We start from the raw sequence: 22073 nt of genomic DNA, 5'->3' as shown, positions 1-22073 counted from the left end.
ATAGGTTGGATATTTGACATACCAAGTTGACTTACTAACTGATCATCATTAGCCTAGTGCACCAGAATTGTCAGAACAACAGGGACTTTGATTTGACCAAAAAATAACAAATATCCTTGAGTGAGACAACCCACTTGCGAAGACTTTAAACATGTCCAACTAGCATTGGTTCCCTAGCTTTATAAATAAGGGCCACCCTCCAACAAGGATGGGGGGAGCATGTATTAGGTTTCAAAGAAACACCTTAATAACTTCGATTCCCAAAAATGGAAATCCTTAAATCCTTCTCATTATTCCAACCCTTGAGCACATAACCTCATCGTTGAGCCAACTAATTCATTTTTTATCAATTAGGAATCCATTAAAATTCTCTGTAAACTAATAAAAACCATGGGAACCAAGACATCAATCCAAATTCGTCTGGCAGCTCTTAGAGGGAGAGAAACTAGAGGAGGAGGCAAAGCCCACTGCCTTCTCAATCTCTTATAGCCAGAGGGCGGTGGTGCTCATTCATCAAGATATTTAAACCTTTAGGATACTCCTACTCCCTTAGCATAAACAAAATCTTTTTTTGCCAAATCACTGAGGAGCATTGCAAGACATTTTAAACATTGAGTTTTTTACATCAACACCATAATGCAAAAGGGAGAAGAAGAATCTTCACCAGGGGGCCAGATTGAAGAGCTAGCACCACGAGAGACTAAAGATCAGCCATAAACTTCTGAAGGAAATGTCCTAAGCACCAACATAACCCCAGCTTTGAGACAGTTTCACCGAGCAGCTTAAAACAGCAAATGAAAGTCAAGGCCATGGACACTGAACAAACAGTGGATAAGGGTAGAGTTTTGGCTAATCTCACTCTCCTATAGCCTTTAAGGGACTAAAAGCCACTAACAGCGCCTTTAACATCCCCAAGGTTGCCCTCTTCCACAAAATCAACACCAACACAACATAAAAACCCTTAATTGTAGGCCAAAAGACCTCAACCAAGAAGCTCAACCTGCAAACCAATAAAACTCAAGAAGAAGCTATACACAACCCACCCAAAGGTGGGAGAGGGAGTTCAGGCAGAGAGGGAGGGAAAGCCACCCTTGCCCAGATGGAGTAGGGGCGACTGCTAAATGGCAAGGATGTTGAAGTTGTTATTCTCAACATTTTTGAGCATGGGCTTACTTTGTGTGGGTTAGCTCTACACTTTTTTGCACCTTTCAACATAAATTCAATTAACTCACATAACCAAATTAATCATGAATTTTATTTATAAATTAATCCTTAATTTTATTTTTTTTAAATGATTAATTTTAATTTTACTTAAATTATCTATCTATCAATAACGTATAAAAAAAAAACAAAGATCCCAACTTATAAACAAACTAAAATATCTTTACAGTATTATACTATTAATTTATAATAGCTATTAATCAACATAAATAAAATATTAAAAACTAAAATCCTAATGAAATTGTGTTTTAATTATATTAAGATATTTTATAAGTATTATAATTTTCTTGTCAATTAGATATTGTACACCTACAATAATACATTTATAAATTTATATTATTTATAAAATATATTAATTAATATAGATTTAATTATTGAAAAATAGAATTCTAATGGAATTGTAAAAAAAAATATCGTAGTAGTATTTTTTTTCACGACTTTTATTCTTTTGTAATTTTGTTTTCCTAATATTCCTCTAAACTATATAATAGTCCAATTTCTACGCTTAAATCAAAATTAACTTTACTAAAATATTTTTTCTTAAAAAAATTATTAAAATATTTAATATATAAAAGAATTACAAATTTTAAATTTTATTTTATAGAATGCATAAAATTTTTTAAAATATATTATATTATTATTTTAATAATTTTAGTTTTTTTTTTTAATTTTTATTCTTTTTAACATTAAAGGTAGAGATGTGCATGATTTTTGTTATTTTAAATTGAATTGAAAAACATAATCAATAAGAATTGAATTTTGAAAAAATAAATATCATAAGAATTGAAATGCACGGAACTAAATTTATTTTTATATATATACTTTATGATTTTTTAATTAATAACTAAATTTGAAATCATGTTGTATCGAATCATGCGAAATTATATTAAATAAAAAAATAAAAAATGAAATGAACTTCATAAATGCTTTTTTATATATTTTTAGATATATTATACAATCTTAATATAACTATATATACATATAAAATAATAATTTCATATAATTTAATATTATATTTATTTATTTATTTTGGTGCACGCGCAGTGCACAATGCTTTGAAAGCTAGTTAATATTAATAACTAGTATTTTTTTTTTTTTTTCGGTGGACAACAGGTATAATTTATTTAATAATTTAGAAATAAAATATTGATGCAAAATTTTAAAATTATTTTAATTAAAAATAAAAATAACTTTATATATATATATATATATATTAGGCTATAATTGATAAAGTTAAAAGAATAGGATAAGATTGATAAAGTTAAAAAAATAATTACGGGCTCATCGTATATCAAAAACTTATGATATCAACCTTATAATATATATAACCTTATATTATGAGCTCATCAGGTTTAATTTGGTCATGTGAGTGAATTGAATTTATGTTGAAAGGTAAAAAGAAAATTGTAGAGCGAGCCCATGCTCAAGAATGCCGAGAATAACAATGTTGGCATTGTGTGCATTGAAAAATAATTTTTTTTATTTTTTAATATTTAATATATTTTAAAAAAGAAATTAATAAAAAATATTTTCTTAATTAAGAAAAAAATTAAATTAATTTTAGGAAAAATAACTTCTCCTTTTGAAATAGAAAAATTATTTTTTAAATTTTGATAAATATATTAAAATATTAAAACACTTGTGTATTTTATGCATATTATTAATTTAATATTATAATTAAATAGCATAAAAAATTTTCTTAGAAAATATTTTCTATATATAAATTATTTTTCATGAAACACATTGAATCTAAAATTATTTATTTATTCATCATATTTTCAATTTTTTTTTAAAGGTATGGAAAAAAATTTTATTTCCTTTACCCAAACATCACATTTTATCTTCCTTCAATCCAAACAAGACGGAGGAAAATAATAAAGAGATTTTTTTTTTCATTATTTTTCCTTTTCATTTTCTTTTCTCACCCTTATATTGTTCCCAAACATAGTATTAAAAATTTCCCCAATAGGTTATTTGGTTTGACTGCAATTACTTGATTTAAGAGACAAGTGGCAACGAGAATCACAGTTATGCTACTTAAGTTATGGTACATAACTAGTTTTAAGAGTATAATACATGTGAAATCCCAGTTCACATAAAACTAATATCACGCAGGACACGGTGAAAGGGACATATATTAAAACAGCTAAGGACATGTATTACAATAGCTAAGGACATCGATTACCAATGATGCAAGCATGATTGATACTGCAACCAAATTTGATCAGGAGTCAATGGATGAAGTATCCATGGACAGTTATTCAACTTGTAAAGTCTCTGACCAACTGGGTGCGGGCACTCCATGTCTATCGAATATCCCTCTTGCAGCTCTGCTGAACATGTTGTGAACCTATGTTTTTCATATGTTTTTGCACTAGATTAGTTCAATATTCAACTTTAGATCTTGGACTTGATTAAATCATGTTCATCTTTACCTGCTTGGATGAAAGGCCTAGCTTCTCTAAATCACTCAGCTGCAACAGGGCCCAAAGCTCTTTCAATGTTACTTGTAAATAAGAACTTGAAGAAAAGTGACGGCGTTATGAATCCTACTCACCGTTTTTAAGGGGCTTGTTTCTCTGAGATCAACTATATACTCAGCCATTTTCAATCCAATCCCCTGTATTTAGAAACAAGACGATAAATAAAAGTGAGAGTAACACAACACTTATATATGAGCCCAAAGATAAATATTCCATTTTCATGTATACCTTGATTTCCAGTAGTTCCTCTCTGCAGAAGCCAATTAACAATTTTAGTTTCTATACAAAGGATGCAATACAAAAATTTAAAGACAACTTTGGACGTAAAATACCTGCTCGCTGTATTCAGGAACTCAATGTACTCTTGTATAAGAGAGCTCTGCACAACAAAGTTTTGGAAATTACAAGCAAAATTTAAGAGCTTTGCATATTAAGTAGTTGGATCATCTTACATACCTTCAAAGTAGCACTCATTGCACTAAATTTGTCTAGTGGGGTGCCTCCTGTTGTGAACTTGTCATTTGCTCGGGTCACAGTATATGGTGTCATTGGAGTCGTCGGCTCAAAGAAAACGGGGCACTTTGGCCCTGCAGATGCTACTTCTTCATGGGGAAATGGTTTTATATTTGAGTTGATAGGGGAGAGAACTTTCCTCAAAGGACTTCCCAAAGCATTTTTATTCTCGCTAATTGGTGATGCTTCTATTGTGTTGTTTGAGTCTATGACATTCTTTTCCTCAACTGCACAATTTTAACAGTTTATGAGACTCCAAATAAATTGACAAAATGAAACCAGAATTGATTCTATTTGATTTGATTGGCTAGTTGTACGAAACAAGAAATCACTGAGTTCTAGCAAGTGGCTGTATACCTGGATTTTGTGTAGTGGGTTCCAAAACAGTTTCAGCAGAATCAGCACAGATCTCTTCTCTATTGTCCTCAGCAACAAACTGCAGACTCTGCAAATAGAACTTTAAATTTGTTAATTTGATAGATTAAAATCTCATGAACTCTGTTACCTTATTGCTTCTGTTGAATGAAAAGAATAAGTACGAATTCAGCAGAGGAGGCAAGGCTATTGAATTCTCCGTCAAAAATAATCCTCCTAAATTAGTGGACAATAATCCTTTAACAATATAAATAATTTTTAAACTTTTTTTCCAGAATTCTTACTAGTAGACTCTACCTAGCATTCTAGTTCCAGACAATAGTAGTTCTGTGGTAATCAGCATAGCAAGACAGTAGTGCTGCCAAAGGTATAGTGGCTAAAAAGACATGCTCATTACCTCCAACAAAGAATCATTCAATCCTTCAGTATTGAACAAATTTCTGAAGGGTACGGCCTTTGTCCTGCAAAAGTACGACGCATATTAGCTATAGAAATAAAATTATCATCCTGTACTTTCAGGAGTGATAATCTCTACCTCTCTTTAGCATTAGATGGGCCCCTGTTGCTATTGACCTTTGCTTTCACAGTGGATTGGTAAGTAGGTTGCTTGATAGAACTCACAGGAAATGGAGAAGCACAAGCTCCATTTCTTTGAGCGCTCTTTGTCTTGCCTTTTGATTCAAGCCAAGCTCGCAGTTTTGCCTCCATGTCAACTTTAATCTTGGGAGTCTCTAGTTTTTTAGCTGAAGAAACAGTATTAAAGATGTGGCGTGACCTAGCAGCCAAGCTGACAGTATGAACAGATTCTTGATACTCTCCTGGATTCTACCATTTGAAAAAAAAAAAAAAAAAGAATTAAATTTCAGATCCATCTAGAAATGTTAAGATTGATCACACTACTACTTGGTGATCCTTAGCCCTTACCAAACAAGCAACCATCATAGCACGACTGGTGCCTCCAAGAGAGTCCTGCAATATACGAGTCAATTTGGTTTCTCGATATGGTACTCGGGGTTTGCTGTTGTTTAGCGCATGAATCACATTCGACAATGCAAATAAGGATTGGTTAATTTTGGCACTCTCTTGCAGGCGTATCCCTTCATTACAGGTCCTTCTGTTATCTTCATTACCTGATTAAATTACAAATACAAATAAGAAATTGAAAACTAGTTATTAACACAACTAATGCATATGAACCTACCCATTGTCAATTTGAGGTAGGTGAAGAAATGACCTGCTAAGTCTATGAGATTAAGCTTCCCAGTAATAACAGGCCCAGAACCACCACTGCAAGGAGTGGTGACACCTATCACAAGCACCCCATGGCTTCTACTTGAAACATCATTGAGACCTGTATGTGCAATCTTCCTTCTCTGAGCTCCACGAGACAAAACCTCTTGAAATTCGGCCATTGAATTGACTGGGACTCGAGATAATCCCTTAAGGTGAGTTTGCCCATCTTTATCATCTAGAATTGCAATTTCTTTTGCTTTGAGTTCTAAAAGATCATAACATCTATCCATATACACTTCATAATATGAAAGCTCTGCTGTACTCGCTGTACACTGGCAAATGGACAGAATTTTGGACATGGCCAGTGCCATTAGCCCTGGCAATTGATCAGTACCCTGCAACATCAACCACATCCCCTAGCAGCATTAGATTTACTTCTTTTAATTGCAAAAATCACATGGGTCTAAAATTCATTTCACTTTGCAAGTGAATTCTAAAAATTGCCAACAGATCCTAAATATAACATTAATTTAAAATTTTTCTAGAAACTGGAATGTTAACTAATTACAATCAGCAATGACAGCGCTCAAGGATTACAAAATTGATCCTCTTTTCTTCCATTGTACCTGCATAGTGTAGGTCTTTCCGCTGCCAGTAGCTCCATAGGCAAACACCGTAGCATTATAGCCCTGGAATATCCCTGGAATTAAAGGGTTCACTTCTCTCTCAAAAATTCGGCTCACACTATTATCCTCTTGGCCAAAGAAGGAATCCAACTGATAGAACTCGTTTCGGCTACAACAAATAACAAGAATGAAGATCAAAACCAAAACCCACTAGTTATTTGGCACCCAAAAGAAAGAAACGTCGAGAACTACGCACCTGGAGTCAGGATCTTTAAGACGAACAGTCACTTCCTCTCTTGGATCACAATCTCGACCAACAACAGAAATACAGGAGCTTGGATTGCCATTTTTTGCTGCAATTTCGTGAGGGAGAAAGGGGCGTACCCTTACGATCACTCTTACCTTAGAGATGAAATTGCCATCCATGGGTTTATCGAGAGTGCAAGTTTTGTGAGATCTTGGTGTGTTCAGGGAACCGCTTTGGATTTCCATTGAAATACAAGCTTTCAATTGAGAGATTTGCAGAGAAACTTAGAAGAAAAGTGAAAAGGAGAAATCGAAGGCTGTTTGGGATCAAGAATCAAGATTAGACACAGACCAAAGTTGAAACGCAAATGACCGTTGGGGGAGAGTGGGGTTCTGGTTTTAAACGTAAACCGGCCACGTAGATTGCCTTATTTGGGCTTCAATTTGAATTCCGCTGCACACAGGGCCCAGTATGGGTATATTTTAACCTCGGTTCGTTGAAGAGGACGAAATTTCTGTGAAAAATTTAATGCTTGGGCTATTTAAAAAATTAATTAATGAAAATATATTATTAATGTGAGATAAAATATTTTAAAAATAATTTTCTCAGTATTTGAGCGTATACATTATATATATTTTTTTTTTTACTAGGGATATGTAACAGCTGATCAAATTAAGTTTGCATTGAACCAAAATCATAGGCAGACAGAAAAATCAAACATTTTTGTCATTTTATAATTTTATTCTCAGTTTCAACTTTAGTTTTGGAATGATGATTTTTTTTATCATGGATGCAATTATACCTCAAATTTAAAATTAAATTTTCAATTAAACATAAAAGTTATATGGTTGTAGTAAATTACATTATAGTTAAATGTTTTAAGTTTGAATAACAAATTCAAACCTTTAAGAAATATAGTAAAACTCAAAATTGATTCAAAGAAATTTAAATTTTTTCAGCTAAACTTATAATTATGGTAACTAAATATTGTGAATTTTAAATTTTATTACCTAAATCTATAGAAATCTATCTATATACATTTTAAATGGGTTAATTTTATTCTTTTAATTGATGTTATTATAATTTTAAAACTAACAATCATCTTAATTATCAAAGTACAAAATTTTTTTAACTCTCAAGAGGTTAGATAGGATGGTAAAAGTCCATTTTCCCTTAACCAGTGGTCTCGGATTCGAACCCTAAATATTGAGCACCTTTAAAAATTTGAGAGGGAGCGCTTTGCCCCTTTTGTGGACCTACCCGGCGTAAATCCGGATTAGTCGGGCCAATTAATTTTAGATATCAAATGGTTTCTATTAAAAAAAAAAGTACAAAATTTTTTAAGCATTTGATTACCATAATCATAAATTTAATGAACTAAATTTAAATTTTCCTAAATCGATTTTAGCCTTTGACTGTAATTACACCAAATCTCAAAGGTTGGGATTAATTTTATTTAAAATTGAAAGATTTGGCTATAATTACAAATTATTACATTTAGTCTTTTCCATCCAATTGTAATCTTATTTTAAATTTTGGGTATAATTGCGTTAGGATATCAAAACTAAAATTGAGACCAAGGCATCTAGTTACCCTAAATTTAAAAATTTATATGCAATTGGTTCATAAAAATAAAAATAATTTTTTAAAATTAAAAAAAAATAAAATATATATTTATAAATATTTTATGTATAATATTTCAAAGATTTAATTATTAAGGATATGTTTCTATGCTTACACTATATTTTGAGAGATTTTAGGAAGGGAAGGAAAATGAAAGAAGGAAAATATTTTATTTTTCATTCTTTACTTTTCCTTCTTGTACTTGGATGAGTAGAAAATAAATAAGAAAAAAATAAAAATTGACACTAAATTTTTTTTTTAATTTCTTATTTTTTCTTTAATTTAGAGAAAAAATAATTAGAAGAAAAAAAAAAAAACTTATTTTCTTTTCCTCATTTATTTTCTTTCTTTTATTTAAACATAGAAAATATATTTTTAAAGTTATTTTTTCTTATTTATTTTTCTTTCTCCCTTTTTCACATATCAAAACATAGTGATTTTTAGAAAATAAAATTAGAAAAAAAATAATGAAATTATAAAAAAAATCCCTATAAAAAATTATTATCTTCCTTATAAATAAAAACAACGTTGAATTACGAACTTTTAATTATAAAAGAAAATAAAATAAAAAATCTCCACCCTTTAATAAAAATCTTAAATAACAGGATTATTGAATATATTTTTCTCTTCAACAAGTGAGGAGATTTCAATAAATAAATAAATAAATAAATATATATATATATATATATATATATTAAAATTAAGGCTTTAAAATTAATTTATAAAAATATGTTACCTACTAAACTATTAAAGCTACTTAAAAATTTGACAGGTAGCACAACATCTTATTATTTTTATTTTTGTATTTTTTTATATAAAAAATTAATTCATTATATTAAATATCAATTTTTTTAATTTCAATTATCAAACTCTTATTTCATAAAAAAAATTAAATTTTTTTACAATATTTTTTAAAATTTTTGAAATTCTTAAGTTTATAATTTCAAGTATTAAAAAATTTATTATTACTTAAAATAAAATTATAATTAATTAAAAATTTTATCATTAATATAATTTTATAATTATTATATCAATATTAAAGGGAAAACTTCACAATTAATTTATAAGGGTATACCACCTAAGTTGCTAAAACTGCCTAAAAATCATCATATAGTACAGTCTCTTTATTATTTTACTTTTATATTTTTTATATATAAAATTAATTTATTATATTAAACATCAATTTTTTAGATTTTTCAAATTTCAACAATCAAAATCTTATCTCATAAAAAAAATCTAAATTTCCTTTTTACAACATCTTTTAAATAGTTGAAATTCTTAAATTTATAATTTCAAATATTAAAAAAAATTATCATTTAAAATAAAATTATAATTAATTAAAAATTTTATTATTAACATAATTTTATAATATTAATTATAAAATATAAAATAAAAACATATTATTCAATATTATTAAAATAAAATAATATACACGGCAAAACGACTAGTTATTGATTTAAGAAAGTGCGAGCGATGCATGTTCAGAGGATGACTAACATTATTGATAGAGAGATAATGAAAAGGAGACATTATACGTAAGGAGTAATTAATAATTGATGAAAAATTCAACAGAAATTCATTAGTTTATAAGCACATGCCAATTACATAATAATTTTAAATTATATTTTATATTTTCTTTTTTAATATATTACTTTAAAATTTTTACTAATGAATTATAAATTTTTGTAAAGGATAATATTTATTTTATATTAATCAATTATTTATATAAATATATTCTAATATAATCAATGACATATTGAATTTTTACCTTATATGTTCATGATGAATGTTTATTTTTGATATAATTGGTTTTGATATAATATTATTTATTAATCAATGGATGTTTAATTTAAAATTCATACTATTTTTTTTTTATAAAATCTATACCGTTTAAATTAAATATATTTTTTAAGTAAACAAATTAATTATAGTTGAATTTAATACTTTATAGAAATAAAATAATTTATTTTCTTAAAAATAATGTAAAATTTATTAATTTTCATTATAGGGTAGGAAGTATTTAAAAATACAAAAATAGAAGTTCATAATCAATCCAATAGATCATATTAAAATATAGGACAACTTGCATTTAATCTATTGGGATAGAGTGAAATTTATATGTTAGTCTTTTTTTTTTTTTTTTAAGTAATGATTTGGTTCTTAGTCTTTTATTTATTTTTAAGTAATGATTTAGTTTTTAAATTTAAATTTTGCTAACAAATTAATTCAAATAGTCAAAATTGATCATTTATTATTTTTTAATTTAAAATAATTTAATCCTTATAATTTTATTGTATTAATAAAATAATCTAAATATCTAAATTTCATATTTAAGAAATTATTAATTTTATATTTAAATAATTATATACTTTATAAAATTTTAACTATTTTTAATATTTATAATTATTTAAATATAAAATAGTAAGAAGTAGTTTATAACAAACAATATGTTTTGCTAAATTATTTTATTTTTTATATTATGGGTTATAATTTTTTTAAAAAATTATTTTATTTGTAATAATATTTTTTAATAATTATTATAAAATTATTTTAACATGACTTAAAAGAAAATTATATAAAAATGTTTATTTTTATAGGATATATCTTGACAATTTATAATTTATTTGTAATTTATAAATATTCTCAAAAATTACATTTGAAATTAAATTTCTATTTAAATTAATTATTTGAAAAAAAAAATATTATTTATTTAATATTTATAAAATATATAATTTTTAAAATAAAATAATTAATTAGTCAAATATAAAATTTAGACATGGAAATTATTTTGTTAATAAAATAAAATTTAAGGGATTAATTTATTTTAAATTAAAAAGCATTTAATTGTGAAAACTAATTAATTAACAAAATTTAAATTTAAGGATCAAATAATTTTTTTTAAGGGTCAAATTGTTACTTAAAAATAAATCGAGAATTGATTTGTGAGATATACAATATTTAGGGACTTAGTCGTAATTTACATTAAAACAATTAGATCCGCTCCCAACCCAAACATTTTATGCCCTAAATCAGGTAACACGTATCTTTCCTCCAACGCCACCTTAATCTTCGATCTTTTATTTCTTAATCCAACGGACTACAAACACCCGCTTCGTCCACTCAACGGCAAACTAGTTCGGCATTTAACACATTGAGTTTTTTCTGAAGTTTTGTGTGCCGTTTGAGGTTCAAACTTTGGTCCCTAACATTAACTGGTAACGTTAATCGCCGTTAGGTGGCAGGGGTTTTACAACCTCACAAAAGCCCGAGAGTTCCCATAACGGCCTTTAACGGAGACGGTCGGTGCTAATATATTCGTTACATATAAATCTACTGTCTTCTCTATATTATATTCTCTCTCTGTTTCAACGGGCGAGGATTTTTCGAAACAAAAGCACTTTTGGTTTTTGTGTTTTGGCAAAGAGAGACGTTTCCTTTTCTTCTCCCTTTGCCTCAAAAGGATCAGTTTCTTCTGTTTCTCTCTTTGTCTCTCTCTCTCTCTCTCTCTCTCTCTCGATGAGCTTTGCTTCGATTCCCGCCACTTCTCAATCAGCGGTCAGCTTCTTTCCACTTTCGCCCAATCATTAGTTTTGTTCTTGAGCTTGCTTTCATTTGAATATTTTTTTTTGTGTTTTTACTGTCTTTGATCTTATAATCCGTATTTGCTTGAGCCTTAAGTAGCCCTGATTTGGAACAATATTTGGGTTTTCTTGATAAAAACCCTAGAATTGGATCCGATTTTCTCTTTTTCTTTGTTTTTTTTTTATCTAATTACTGATTTTTAAGATCTGGGTTCTCTTTTTATCTGTATTTGGTGGAGTGGGATTGACTTTATTGGTCCAGAGTTGGGCTTTTTAGGGTTTTTTTTTTGTGGGTTAGCATCACTGCTGGCTCAAGGGTTTATGGTTTTAATTGTTTTTGTTTTATTTGTATGATTAACTAGTATTTATATGTTCGGAACTCGTGTTTTAGAAATGTTAATAGAATAAAGAAATGGGTGAGGTGAAGATAGAGGAGTGCTGCCTTGAAAATAAGCAATTAACGGCGGCTTCAAGCTCGTCTATATCTGAAGGCAGTGGCAGTGCTATTCTCAAGTCTCCCGGAGTATCCAGTCCAGCAACAGCTTCGCCAACTCATAGGTTACTTTCCATTAACTCCCTCTTACCTTTTTCTGGCAAGCTGTGATTAATGAATCTTTTATGCCTACTTGCTCTCATTTAGTAATTTTTTTATGAACTTGGAATTGGATTTGTATGCTTAAGTTTGCATTGTCTGTATATGCATTGCATAAGACTTGTAAACAATTTTTCTAATGATGAATTTATAATTTGGGTTTGCAGGAGAACCACTGGGCCAATAAGGCGAGCAAAAGGTGGCTGGACTCCAGAGGAGGTGTGTGGGTTTCTTGGACTTATTATAACTTGCATAGTTATAGGATAGATAGAAGGTTTGGTTATATGTGTTCCTGTTTGGTTATTGTTTCTTTGTGGTTCATCTTGTCCAAGTTGGCTGTTGTTTCTAATATGGACTAGCTTTGATATACTTTTTTAAATCATTATCGTATTGCTTAATTAGTTGGGGTCAGATATATGAATCGTTTTCCTATATCCTAGCTTGATTTAGAGCTTTTTTTTTTTTTTAAATGTCTAGGATTACTCAAACTTTTTTAATCATTTCCCCCCTTACCATCCTAGGTCTATCCCTTGCTCCTTTTTTTTTTTTCCCTACAATTTCAATGTGCTCAACATTTTTTTTTTGTGTCAGTGACTCGGTGCATTTGTTGATCTGATATTACTTGTTTCAAAACCATCCCAATCTCATTTCCCTCAACTTTTCCTAAGTGGGTGCCACTTCTATCATAAATCTGTTCATTGCTTATCCGAAATCCTTGCCTTTCCACATATGCATCTTAGCATATTTGTTTAAGTATTTACTGTCCCTGAAATTAAAAATGGAGGAGTATTATTACATTTGGATCAACAATTGGTTCAAATCAACTATGCTTTTTCATATATATGCTTCTAAGATCTCTTCACTTACTCAAATGCTATGCATCAGCTACTTCTAGATGATTTTTCTCAAATATTTGTTTCTAACAACTGCTTTAAAACTTTACAGGATGAAACGTTAAGAAATGCTGTTGCTGCTTTTAAGGGGAAAAGTTGGAAGAAAATAGGTTGGATGCATTTCTTGGAATGCATATCACTACTGATTTTTGTTGGGTGTTTAATACTGCTTTAGAGTGATATAAGCCCATTTGGGCAAGTTGTTTTCTTCAGTTGGCTGGATTATGAAATGTGGAGATTAAAATATATATATATATATATATATATATATATATATATATATATTAAAGTAAATCTAATGAAATCAAGAAATTTGCTATGGTTTCCTGGATCACAAAATTATTTATGCTCAGGATATGTTTACCTCCATCTAATATTTTTTTCCACATTAGGGAGACACAACACAACATGCACAAGGTGTTTGTGGAGGTGATTTTGATTTTCTCCTCCTAATTTAATATGGATAAAGTGTACTGCCTTGTGCAGCTACAACTATTACAATTAGTGATGTTGACGAGTGCAGCTGAATTGGTGGAACATTCTGTGAATACATACTTCAGGAACAACTTTGTTCTGAAGAATAATGCTATGATCAACATTATATGACCCATTTAGAGTCTAATGATTGAGTTATCATTAGTGTTGCCAAATAAAAGATTTTGTAGCATAACGACTGGATGGCTGGCATTAATTTTGGAAATTTTGTATTATCTGTAAGTATTTTCCTTTGGAATTCCAGATTCATTTAAATTTAAGTTCTAATTTGTATACATGCAGCTGAGTTTTTTCCTGATAGATCAGAAGTGCAATGTCTACATAGATGGCAGAAGGTTCTTAATCCTGATCTTGTTAAAGGACCTTGGACTCAAGAGGTTAGCATGTCACTTAAATTCTACGACCCAATCTCTTCTTGAATTTTGTAATTTAAGCACGGATGATTCTTTTCTTCTTTCAGACTATAATTCATGAAGTGAGCGCTTTTTTTTTGCCTTTTTATTATGTAGGAGGATGATAAAATAACTGTACTGGTAGCAAAATATGGACCCACAAAGTGGTCTGTCATAGCCAAGTCTTTACCTGGTCGCATAGGGAAACAATGCCGGGAAAGGTAACTTTTAAAAATGAAGTTGAATCTAGTTTGATTTTATTTAACAATGCTGACTATCATGTTTGCCATTTAGCACTGCCCTTTGTCCCCCTTCTTTAGTGAAGTATGATAGTAGTAAGATAGTATGATACAAGAAATCTTGAAATTATGTAGCTGACCTTATATTCTTATGCATCATTTCTAGCATGTTGTGGTTATTTTGCTAGCACAATTATCAAATCATCACTGGTATATTTCCGTACTAAAAATTATTGAAGAGTATATAGGCATTTTTTATTTTCACATGCAGGGAAAATATTAGTGATTGATTTATATAGCTGTGAAGGCATTGTGTAAAATAATTGTAGGTGGCACAATCATTTGAATCCTGATATAAAGAAGGATGCTTGGACATTAGAGGAGGAGTTGGAACTCATGAATGCCCATCGGAAACATGGGAACAAATGGGCTGAAATAGCAAAGGTTTTACCGGGAAGGTATTCATCCTTGCCTAATTTGTAAAAAGTGTGTGGGGAATTAAATTACTATATTGAATTTATATACAAGGCTTTATCTGGAACTGTAGTTGGTAAATTCAAGAAATTCTGATGTTAAAAAACTTGGCATTCAGATTCTTTTTAGTTGGCGGAAGTCCACAATTTTGTTTTATTTTATGTAATAGTATGGTTATCAAAAGAAAATTGGATTTTTATAAAAACAAATGGTAAACTTTTTGGGTCTCACTTGCAAGTTATGCTTTTTAGCATATGGGTGCATGCTTGAGATGCTGAAGTGTAAAATTCTAATTTCTACTGTTATGAATGAGGAATATTTTTCATATCATGCATGTGTGCCATTTTTTTTTATTTTTTTATTTTATCCAAATTAAAGAATATTTCTTATTCATTTAATTTAATTTTGTATTGATGGACTCTGAAATCTGAATGGGATTGAAATCTTTTCATTATGATATCAAAGGTGAATTGTGGTTGTAGTAGTTCATCATTCGGGATAGGTCGGTCAGGCTAGCAATGGCAAAGATAACTGTTCATTTGAACTTAATAGTGATCCTTGCTTAATCTACTATATTTCTGGTCTATCAAGAGTTCTAAGACCTATTAAACATATTGAAGTTATGTTACTTGCCTTGAAATCACATTTTTGCTTCCACGTATAGCAGTTGCATTTTATTTCAAAAATCTTGAATTTGACTTGAATTATGTTTACACAGGACTGATAACTCTATAAAGAATCACTGGAATAGTTCCTTGAAGAAAAAATTAGATTTCTATCTGGCTACAGGGAAACTTCCTCCAGTTGTAAAGAATGATATTGTTTTTTCTTCGCGGAAACATCCTTCAGTTGCAAAGAATAGTATTCAAGATGGAAGTAAAGATACGAATAAACCTGCTGTCACCAAGACAAGTAAAGAATCAGATTCAACTGCTCGAACTTCATCAGGAACTACTGATGCATGTAAGCTAGAAGAAGATGGTAAGGATCAATTAGAGTCTGTAGCTCTGGTGCGAGATATGGCAGCTTCATCAAGTGTTTTTCCAAATGAGTCTGCTGATTCTGTAGGTGTAGAATGTAAAGCGCATTCATTTGTTGCAGATCTTAGTTGCTGTGATTCAGAGTCACTACGAAAATGTGAGAATTACAGAATCAACTATGAAATTAGTGAAGAAAAAGTTTTTGGGTCTCAATTGCAGTTTGAAACATCTACTTATGGTCCTTTGTATTATGAACCACCACTGTTAGAAACTTGTACTCCAATAGATTTGAATCCTTTAGTTATGCGTCAAGTGCAGCATGAGTACAGTTCTAGCCCAATTTCTTCCCCCATTAGTTTCTTCACTCCACCTTGTGTGAAGAGTAGTCATTTAAGTGCCCAAAGCCCTGAATCTATATTGAGAACTGCTGCAAAAAGCTACCCCAACACTCCATCCATATTTCGAAAGCGAAAAACTGGAAGTCAAGTGCACCTGCTTCCTGCTAAAGTTGGGAAAGTAGGTCAAGAATGTGTTGAAGATAGGCTGCAGAGAAGAACTGAGAATACGTCTGAAAAGGCTGGGTCTCAAGATAAAAATTTGTTTGACAGTCCTCATCCAGATAATAGCACGTCCTTGCCTAATGGTAAAGCTTTTAATGCATCTCCTCCATACAGGTTGAAATCCAAACGAACTGCTGTTTTCAAGTCTGTAGAGAGGCAACTTGAGTTCACTTTGGACAAGGAGAGATGTGACAGCACTAAATCTGTGAATGGAAGTGCGCTTGTTTCTGAAGGTTGTCCTCATGCAACAAAGATGGGAGTGACCTAGAGCATATCATGTAAGTCACAATTCTGCTAGCTGTCAAGTTCTATTGTTCTTAATATTTGTTTCAAACTACTACTACTAGATTTTTTTTTTTTTTTTATCTAAGTACTTTAATGCCTATAAGGGTGGATCTAAGTTAGTTTGAGTGGGGCAAGTGCACTCACTGGAGTCATGATATGGACACTGAGTTCTTCGGTTCAAAATTATGAACAAATTGAACAAGCCTGTGGCAGACATGGACATGCAAGTGACACCTATTCCTAAGTCCAAGCAGCATGGTAGACATTATACATGTGCACCTTGCTTGTAAAGGCTTACGGTACCATTGAATAATGCATGTAGTTGATGATTTATATTTTTTGAAACTTTTTGACAGTAGATATTATTGTTACTCCAGTAGTTTTCAGAAATTTGGTTTGCTTCCTGACATTTATTCATCATTCTTCTATCTCAATAAATTTATCATGAGGTTTTAGGCCTAATAAAAAAAAAGTAGCTTGTACTTTGGGCTGTTTTACAATTGTGACCTTTGTTTTTTAATTTACCATTTGGGGTCGTGTACTTCATATACTTCATATACTTGTAAGTGCAAAATGATGGCCTGTAACAAAAAAGTAATACTGAAAGTGTGAACTTCATAAAATCACAATGAGTTTCTGAAATTGCTTCTTCCCTCCATCCCACCAAATATAAATTCGATATACATACAATATGCATTTCAATATATTAAAATATATATTCATTACATTTGTTTTGATGCAACTTCTGTATATGTTAAAGGAATGATCTGTAACAAGTGGTGAAGATGATCAATTATAGGCATTTTCATCCTTAATTCCTTCCAGTATCATGAGCTAACTCTAATTGTAGAATTTTTGGCTAAAGTATGTGTGGTGCAAAAGTATATTCTTTTGGGAAGTCGCTAAGAAAATAACATATTCTTTCCTTGACATGTTATCTTCACACATATATTTATGTTGTTTGTTTCTTGTTGAGTTAATATGACTTGGTAAACAAATTTTCTAATGCCTTAGGTTAATTGATTTGCAGGTTGCAAAATGGGCATATTCTCAAAGACTGGCTGACAGTTTCCTACTGGTAACTGGATTTCCATTATCATATGAAGCTGTTTGAACAATGACAAGTTTCGTGTGTTCTATCAATGAACGTCTGCAATTCCAGTCTAGTCAATCGTCTTGCAGATACCTTGTTTTCATGTATATGGAGACATTTTCTTCCATTATACCATCAGTGAGCAAAAGCCGTTGGCGTGACATGTAGAATAAGAGATGATAAGTTCCAAATACATGGGGGTAAATAATCAAGTGTAACATCTTTGTACAGACGCCCCCCTTTAAGAGAAGAAATGATACCTGAGAAAATTTCAAATCATAAGCGCAACAATAATCCTGTAAAGTTAGTGTTTTTTTTCTTTTCCTGTTAGGTATAGCAGCTTAACTGTTGCCAATCGGTGCTCATTATTCTCCCATAGCAGACCTGCTGGGAAAATGCTTATGGAGACCGAGTGACGAAAGTTTTGAGCTTCTGCACCATTGGAATTTAAGGTTGATGATGAAATCAAGTCACTTTTGTTAATTTTGACCTTTGATTACTTGTTGCAGTGTGCTACTGGTATAGGTTTCCTTAATCAAGTTACTAGAAGCCTGTGGTTTGTTGCTGGAAGAAGCAGAAGGCATGAATGATAAATTTTGTTTACAATTTGCCATCTGAAATCATGAGGAGTTTCCTTAGGATTTTAATTCCAGACAGTTTGTGACAGACATGAGGATCTGTAAATATTAAAAATATTTATTTTTTAAAATTTAATTAATAATAAAAAATATTTTTATTTATATTTTATTGATTAAACACGTTATTGAGGATTTAATCCAAAATTGTTTAGAATGGAGAAACAAAATTGATATAGTCGATTCTAAATTTTTGAGATAAAAGTTTAGTTAAATTGAGTTGAGTTTTATATTTTATTGATTGGATAAAAAATCATAAAAAATTTATATTATATTTTTTTGACATTTTAATATTAGATAATTAGACTAATCACTTCCTAGACTCCTGCAATAGCTTGAAAATCACGGGAGTTAGATAGCGAGATGTAAGACCCGAGTCAAATGGTAAACTTACGGCCCCTAAGCTCAAACCTGAAATTTTTCTCAAGTTCTTCTCATCATTAATCACTAGGTCAATGAATCATCAATTAGTATTGTATAATTATATACTATAAATGTTTTAATATTATTAAAGAAATTTACAAAAAAAAAAATAAAAAAACATAATGTAATTTCACATTTTTATTCATGACATTTTGATATAATGTGATTATCTCAATAATTAGGTGATAATTGAAAAAATTAAAAAGAAAAAGAAGTTTCAAAATCATTTTAGAGTTAAAGCTTAATTATTGTATGTACTTATTAGGAAAGTTTAATTTAGTTATTTTTTAATTTTTTATTTAATTTAGTTCAAAAATTTTAATTTAAACTCAATTTAGCATAAAAATAAAGAAATTGAGCTTCTTGATTTTTAGGTTTAAATCAAGAAATTTAATCCTAAAATCAAGAAATTAAATTTTTTTTTTAAACTAAATTGAGTTTAAATTAAAATTTATAGACTAAATTAAATAAAAAAAATTAAAAATAAATTATATTAAACTTTCTCGATAAATACAAAACTTAAATTAAACATTTTACCAATATCCTCGGCTATTAACAAACGTGATAGCCGTTGTAACTTTATTCAACTTTCTAATTTGCTTTATTTCTTTTTTTTTTTCTTCTTCTTTTTATTATTTACATTTTTATTTTGAAAACCTTATTTTTTATAAAATAAATGTTTTTTTTACTGTTTGAAAATTAGTAAATTTTTATATTTTCTAGATGGTGATTATTGGATTTTTTTTTTTATCTCATCCAAATGTGATAAATTTAAATAACTATATATATGTTTGGAATAGATATTAATTTATAATTAATTACTTATTTTGAATATAGATTTAATATAGTATTTATTGATTTATTCAATGTCAAATATAAGAATCAAATTGACCTTATATCAAAATAAATAGTAATGTTAAATTATTAATTTGTAAAGCCTAATAATAATAATAATAATAATAATAATAATAATAATAATAATAATAATATACTCTCATACATATTCATTTTGGAGGTTTATCTCCTCTCCATTTAGGGTGGAGTTTGTTTTTTTGGATCTATGAGTAGAGTATCGAATTTGTTTACAGAGGTTAATTTTCTTCTATTGAAGTCTGATAGTGCGATCTGTTTAAATGAAATTTGTGATTTTTGTCCTTCATATTCATTCATATGCATGCAGTCAGTCCCTCAATTTTCAGACCAGGAACAAAAAATCCAAAGAGTTATTCAGCTACTTGAAGATCTACTTGTTTGCTTGGTTCATATTCTAATTGTATTGGATAAATTTTCATGTAAAATGAGTGAATTCTATTGTGTTGTGATAGTTTTCAGGAGGGTAAGGGCTGATTTGATTTTGGTTCCAAACCAGCCAAATCATTTTTCTAAAAAAGTTATAATTAAAAAAGTTCTTGTAATTGTAAATGAAAATTTTGGAAAAATAAAAAAAAATTAATTAAGCTTGATTTTAATTATTCATAATTAAGATTCTTACATATTAAAAGAATCAAATTACTTGTTAAAATAACCTCCAACTTATCTTAATCGATATTTGTAATACTCATTTTATATTTTGTATAAATATTTAGATTAGTAAAAAAAAAAGAAAAAGAATTTTGATTGTAAAAAAATAAAATTGAATGAAATATAATATGAAAATGATAACTATTGAGCTATTTATAGATTATATATGTAACACCCTAATTTTTTTTAAATACTTATTTCATGTGTAAATATTAATATTTTATTTTATTAAAATATTAAAAATTTATTTAAAATTTTTTGAATAGAAATCGGATTTAATTTTCAAAGTCAATAAACTTTGTTAATTTTTAAAAATTAATTTAAAAATCACATAATAAAATTAAAAATATATTTGGACTCTAAAATTTTTTTTGAGTTTTTTAAAACTTTTTTTCAGAATTTTTGGACCTCATTTTTGGTCTCAGGGTAGAGTAAAAATTTAATTTTGAGTATTCTGAATCAAACCAACCAAATCAAACCTAATCTAATCGGATCGATCAAATCGAACCGATCCATTTTCTTCTTTTTCTCCCTCTCCCTTCTCTTCCCCGATGCCACGGCCTGATTTGGTTAAGTGGTTAAAGGCAGTGGAATCAGAAAATTGACTTAATGGATCAAAAAATTTTGTTCTGCTCAATTCAAATGAAAACATATTATAGAAATTATCTAACAAGGAAAAATAATAATGCATACCAATAAGAATAGAGTAAGAATTAAGGTAATTTTATAAAACAATAAATTCTCTCTATAATTTTATATATTTACAATTGTTTTTTGATGAATTTTCATTTTCTAATAGTGTTGCATCATTGCTTCATTATCAATGCTGCCATAGACATTTTTTTTTATGTAATTAAAAAATTATTAAATAATTAATCCTCCATTCAATTTAACAGTTCAGTCTACAAAAATTTTAATTGTGAACAATGCTCTTTTAACAATTGCAGTTACAATAATTTTAAAGCTTCTTTGAATATAATATTTAAAAGATTTTTATTTTTTTTATCAATTTAAAATTTCACATAAATATGTGAAAAAAAAATTATCTTTTTTTTATGGTATTTCAATTTCTATATAATTATTTTTTAAAAAAACATTGAATGAATTATTATTTTTTATTATTAATTTTTTAGTGGCTCATTAATTAGTAATTTTGGATAAAATTCTCCTAATATATTTTTGAAAATTTTCACAACTCCGATTTCTTGCAAGCAAATCCATTCCTAGTTAAAGGCATATTACTCATTTTATTGGATGTGAATTCCCACTCTCAATCCCTGGCAACACTTTAACAAAAATTTTAAATGTTTTCAATAATAGAGTTAAATAAGTGCAAAATTAAATTATGCGCTTTTTAATCAATGCTAAATTTATACCTAATAAAATAATATTTTTTATAATAAAATATTATTTGTTTCTTAATTTTACATATTAAAAATTATTTATTAGTTTTAATTAAAGTAAAATTCAAAAAAGGAAATTACAAAACAGCGAAGAAAAAATTGTTTAATATTAAAATTATTAATATTTTATTATTTAAAATCAGAAAATAATTTTATTGTTAAAAAATAATATTTATTAGGTATAAA

The 22073-nt window shown here is 28.8% G+C and overlaps 2 protein-coding genes across 3 annotated transcripts; one reads left to right on the top strand and one right to left on the bottom strand.

Moving 5' to 3' along the window:
* Positions 1 to 3231: 3231 nt before the first annotated feature.
* LOC110670050 (kinesin-like protein KIN-10B) lies at positions 3232 to 7084 on the bottom strand. 2 transcript variants are annotated; one of them, XM_021831982.2, is made up of 13 exons: positions 6708 to 7084; positions 6452 to 6620; positions 5794 to 6220; positions 5517 to 5722; positions 5128 to 5417; positions 4990 to 5053; positions 4575 to 4662; positions 4161 to 4444; positions 4037 to 4083; positions 3933 to 3954; positions 3779 to 3841; positions 3657 to 3695; positions 3232 to 3571 (listed from the first exon to the last, which is right to left on the bottom strand). In XM_021831982.2, exons 1-13 carry the CDS (start codon positions 6941 to 6943, stop codon positions 3479 to 3481), a joined length of 2028 nt encoding a protein of 675 aa, XP_021687674.2. In that variant the 5' UTR covers positions 6944 to 7084; the 3' UTR covers positions 3232 to 3478. The 2 variants fall into 2 exon arrangements, with proteins under 2 accessions (XP_021687674.2, XP_021687675.2); XM_021831983.2 differs by having other exon boundaries at positions 5827 to 6220.
* Positions 7085 to 11664: 4580 nt separating this feature from the next.
* LOC110670052 (transcription factor MYB3R-3) lies at positions 11665 to 18388 on the top strand. The gene is made up of 9 exons (XM_021831986.2): positions 11665 to 11876; positions 12294 to 12460; positions 12662 to 12713; positions 13440 to 13497; positions 14165 to 14259; positions 14392 to 14495; positions 14843 to 14971; positions 15706 to 16805; positions 17843 to 18388. Exons 2-8 carry the CDS (start codon positions 12315 to 12317, stop codon positions 16793 to 16795), a joined length of 1674 nt encoding a protein of 557 aa, XP_021687678.2. The 5' UTR covers positions 11665 to 11876; positions 12294 to 12314; the 3' UTR covers positions 16796 to 16805; positions 17843 to 18388.
* Positions 18389 to 22073: the final 3685 nt, after the last annotated feature.

This window comes from Hevea brasiliensis, chromosome 5 (assembly GCF_030052815.1).
Source record: "Hevea brasiliensis isolate MT/VB/25A 57/8 chromosome 5, ASM3005281v1, whole genome shotgun sequence".
NCBI lineage: Eukaryota > Viridiplantae > Streptophyta > Magnoliopsida > Malpighiales > Euphorbiaceae > Hevea > Hevea brasiliensis.
The sequence above is the reverse complement of the archived record's forward strand: the minus strand, read 5'-3'. Positions and strand labels throughout refer to the sequence as shown.

Coding starts and splice junctions, on each gene's coding strand:
- LOC110670050 (XM_021831982.2), bottom strand. CDS start 6,943: ATGGAAATCCAAAGCGGTTCCCTGAACACACCAAGATCTCACAAAACT. Junction 3,955..4,036: donor TTCCTGAATACAGCGAGCAG/GTATTTTACGTC, acceptor TGGCTTCTGCAG/AGAGGAACTACTGGAAATCA. Junction 3,572..3,656: donor TAGGCCTTTCATCCAAGCAG/GTAAAGATGAAC, acceptor TGAAAAACATAG/GTTCACAACATGTTCAGCAG.
- LOC110670052 (XM_021831986.2), top strand. CDS start 12,315: ATGGGTGAGGTGAAGATAGAGGAGTGCTGCCTTGAAAATAAGCAATTA. Junction 14,496..14,842: donor GGGAAACAATGCCGGGAAAG/GTAACTTTTAAA, acceptor AAATAATTGTAG/GTGGCACAATCATTTGAATC. Junction 14,972..15,705: donor GCAAAGGTTTTACCGGGAAG/GTATTCATCCTT, acceptor ATGTTTACACAG/GACTGATAACTCTATAAAGA.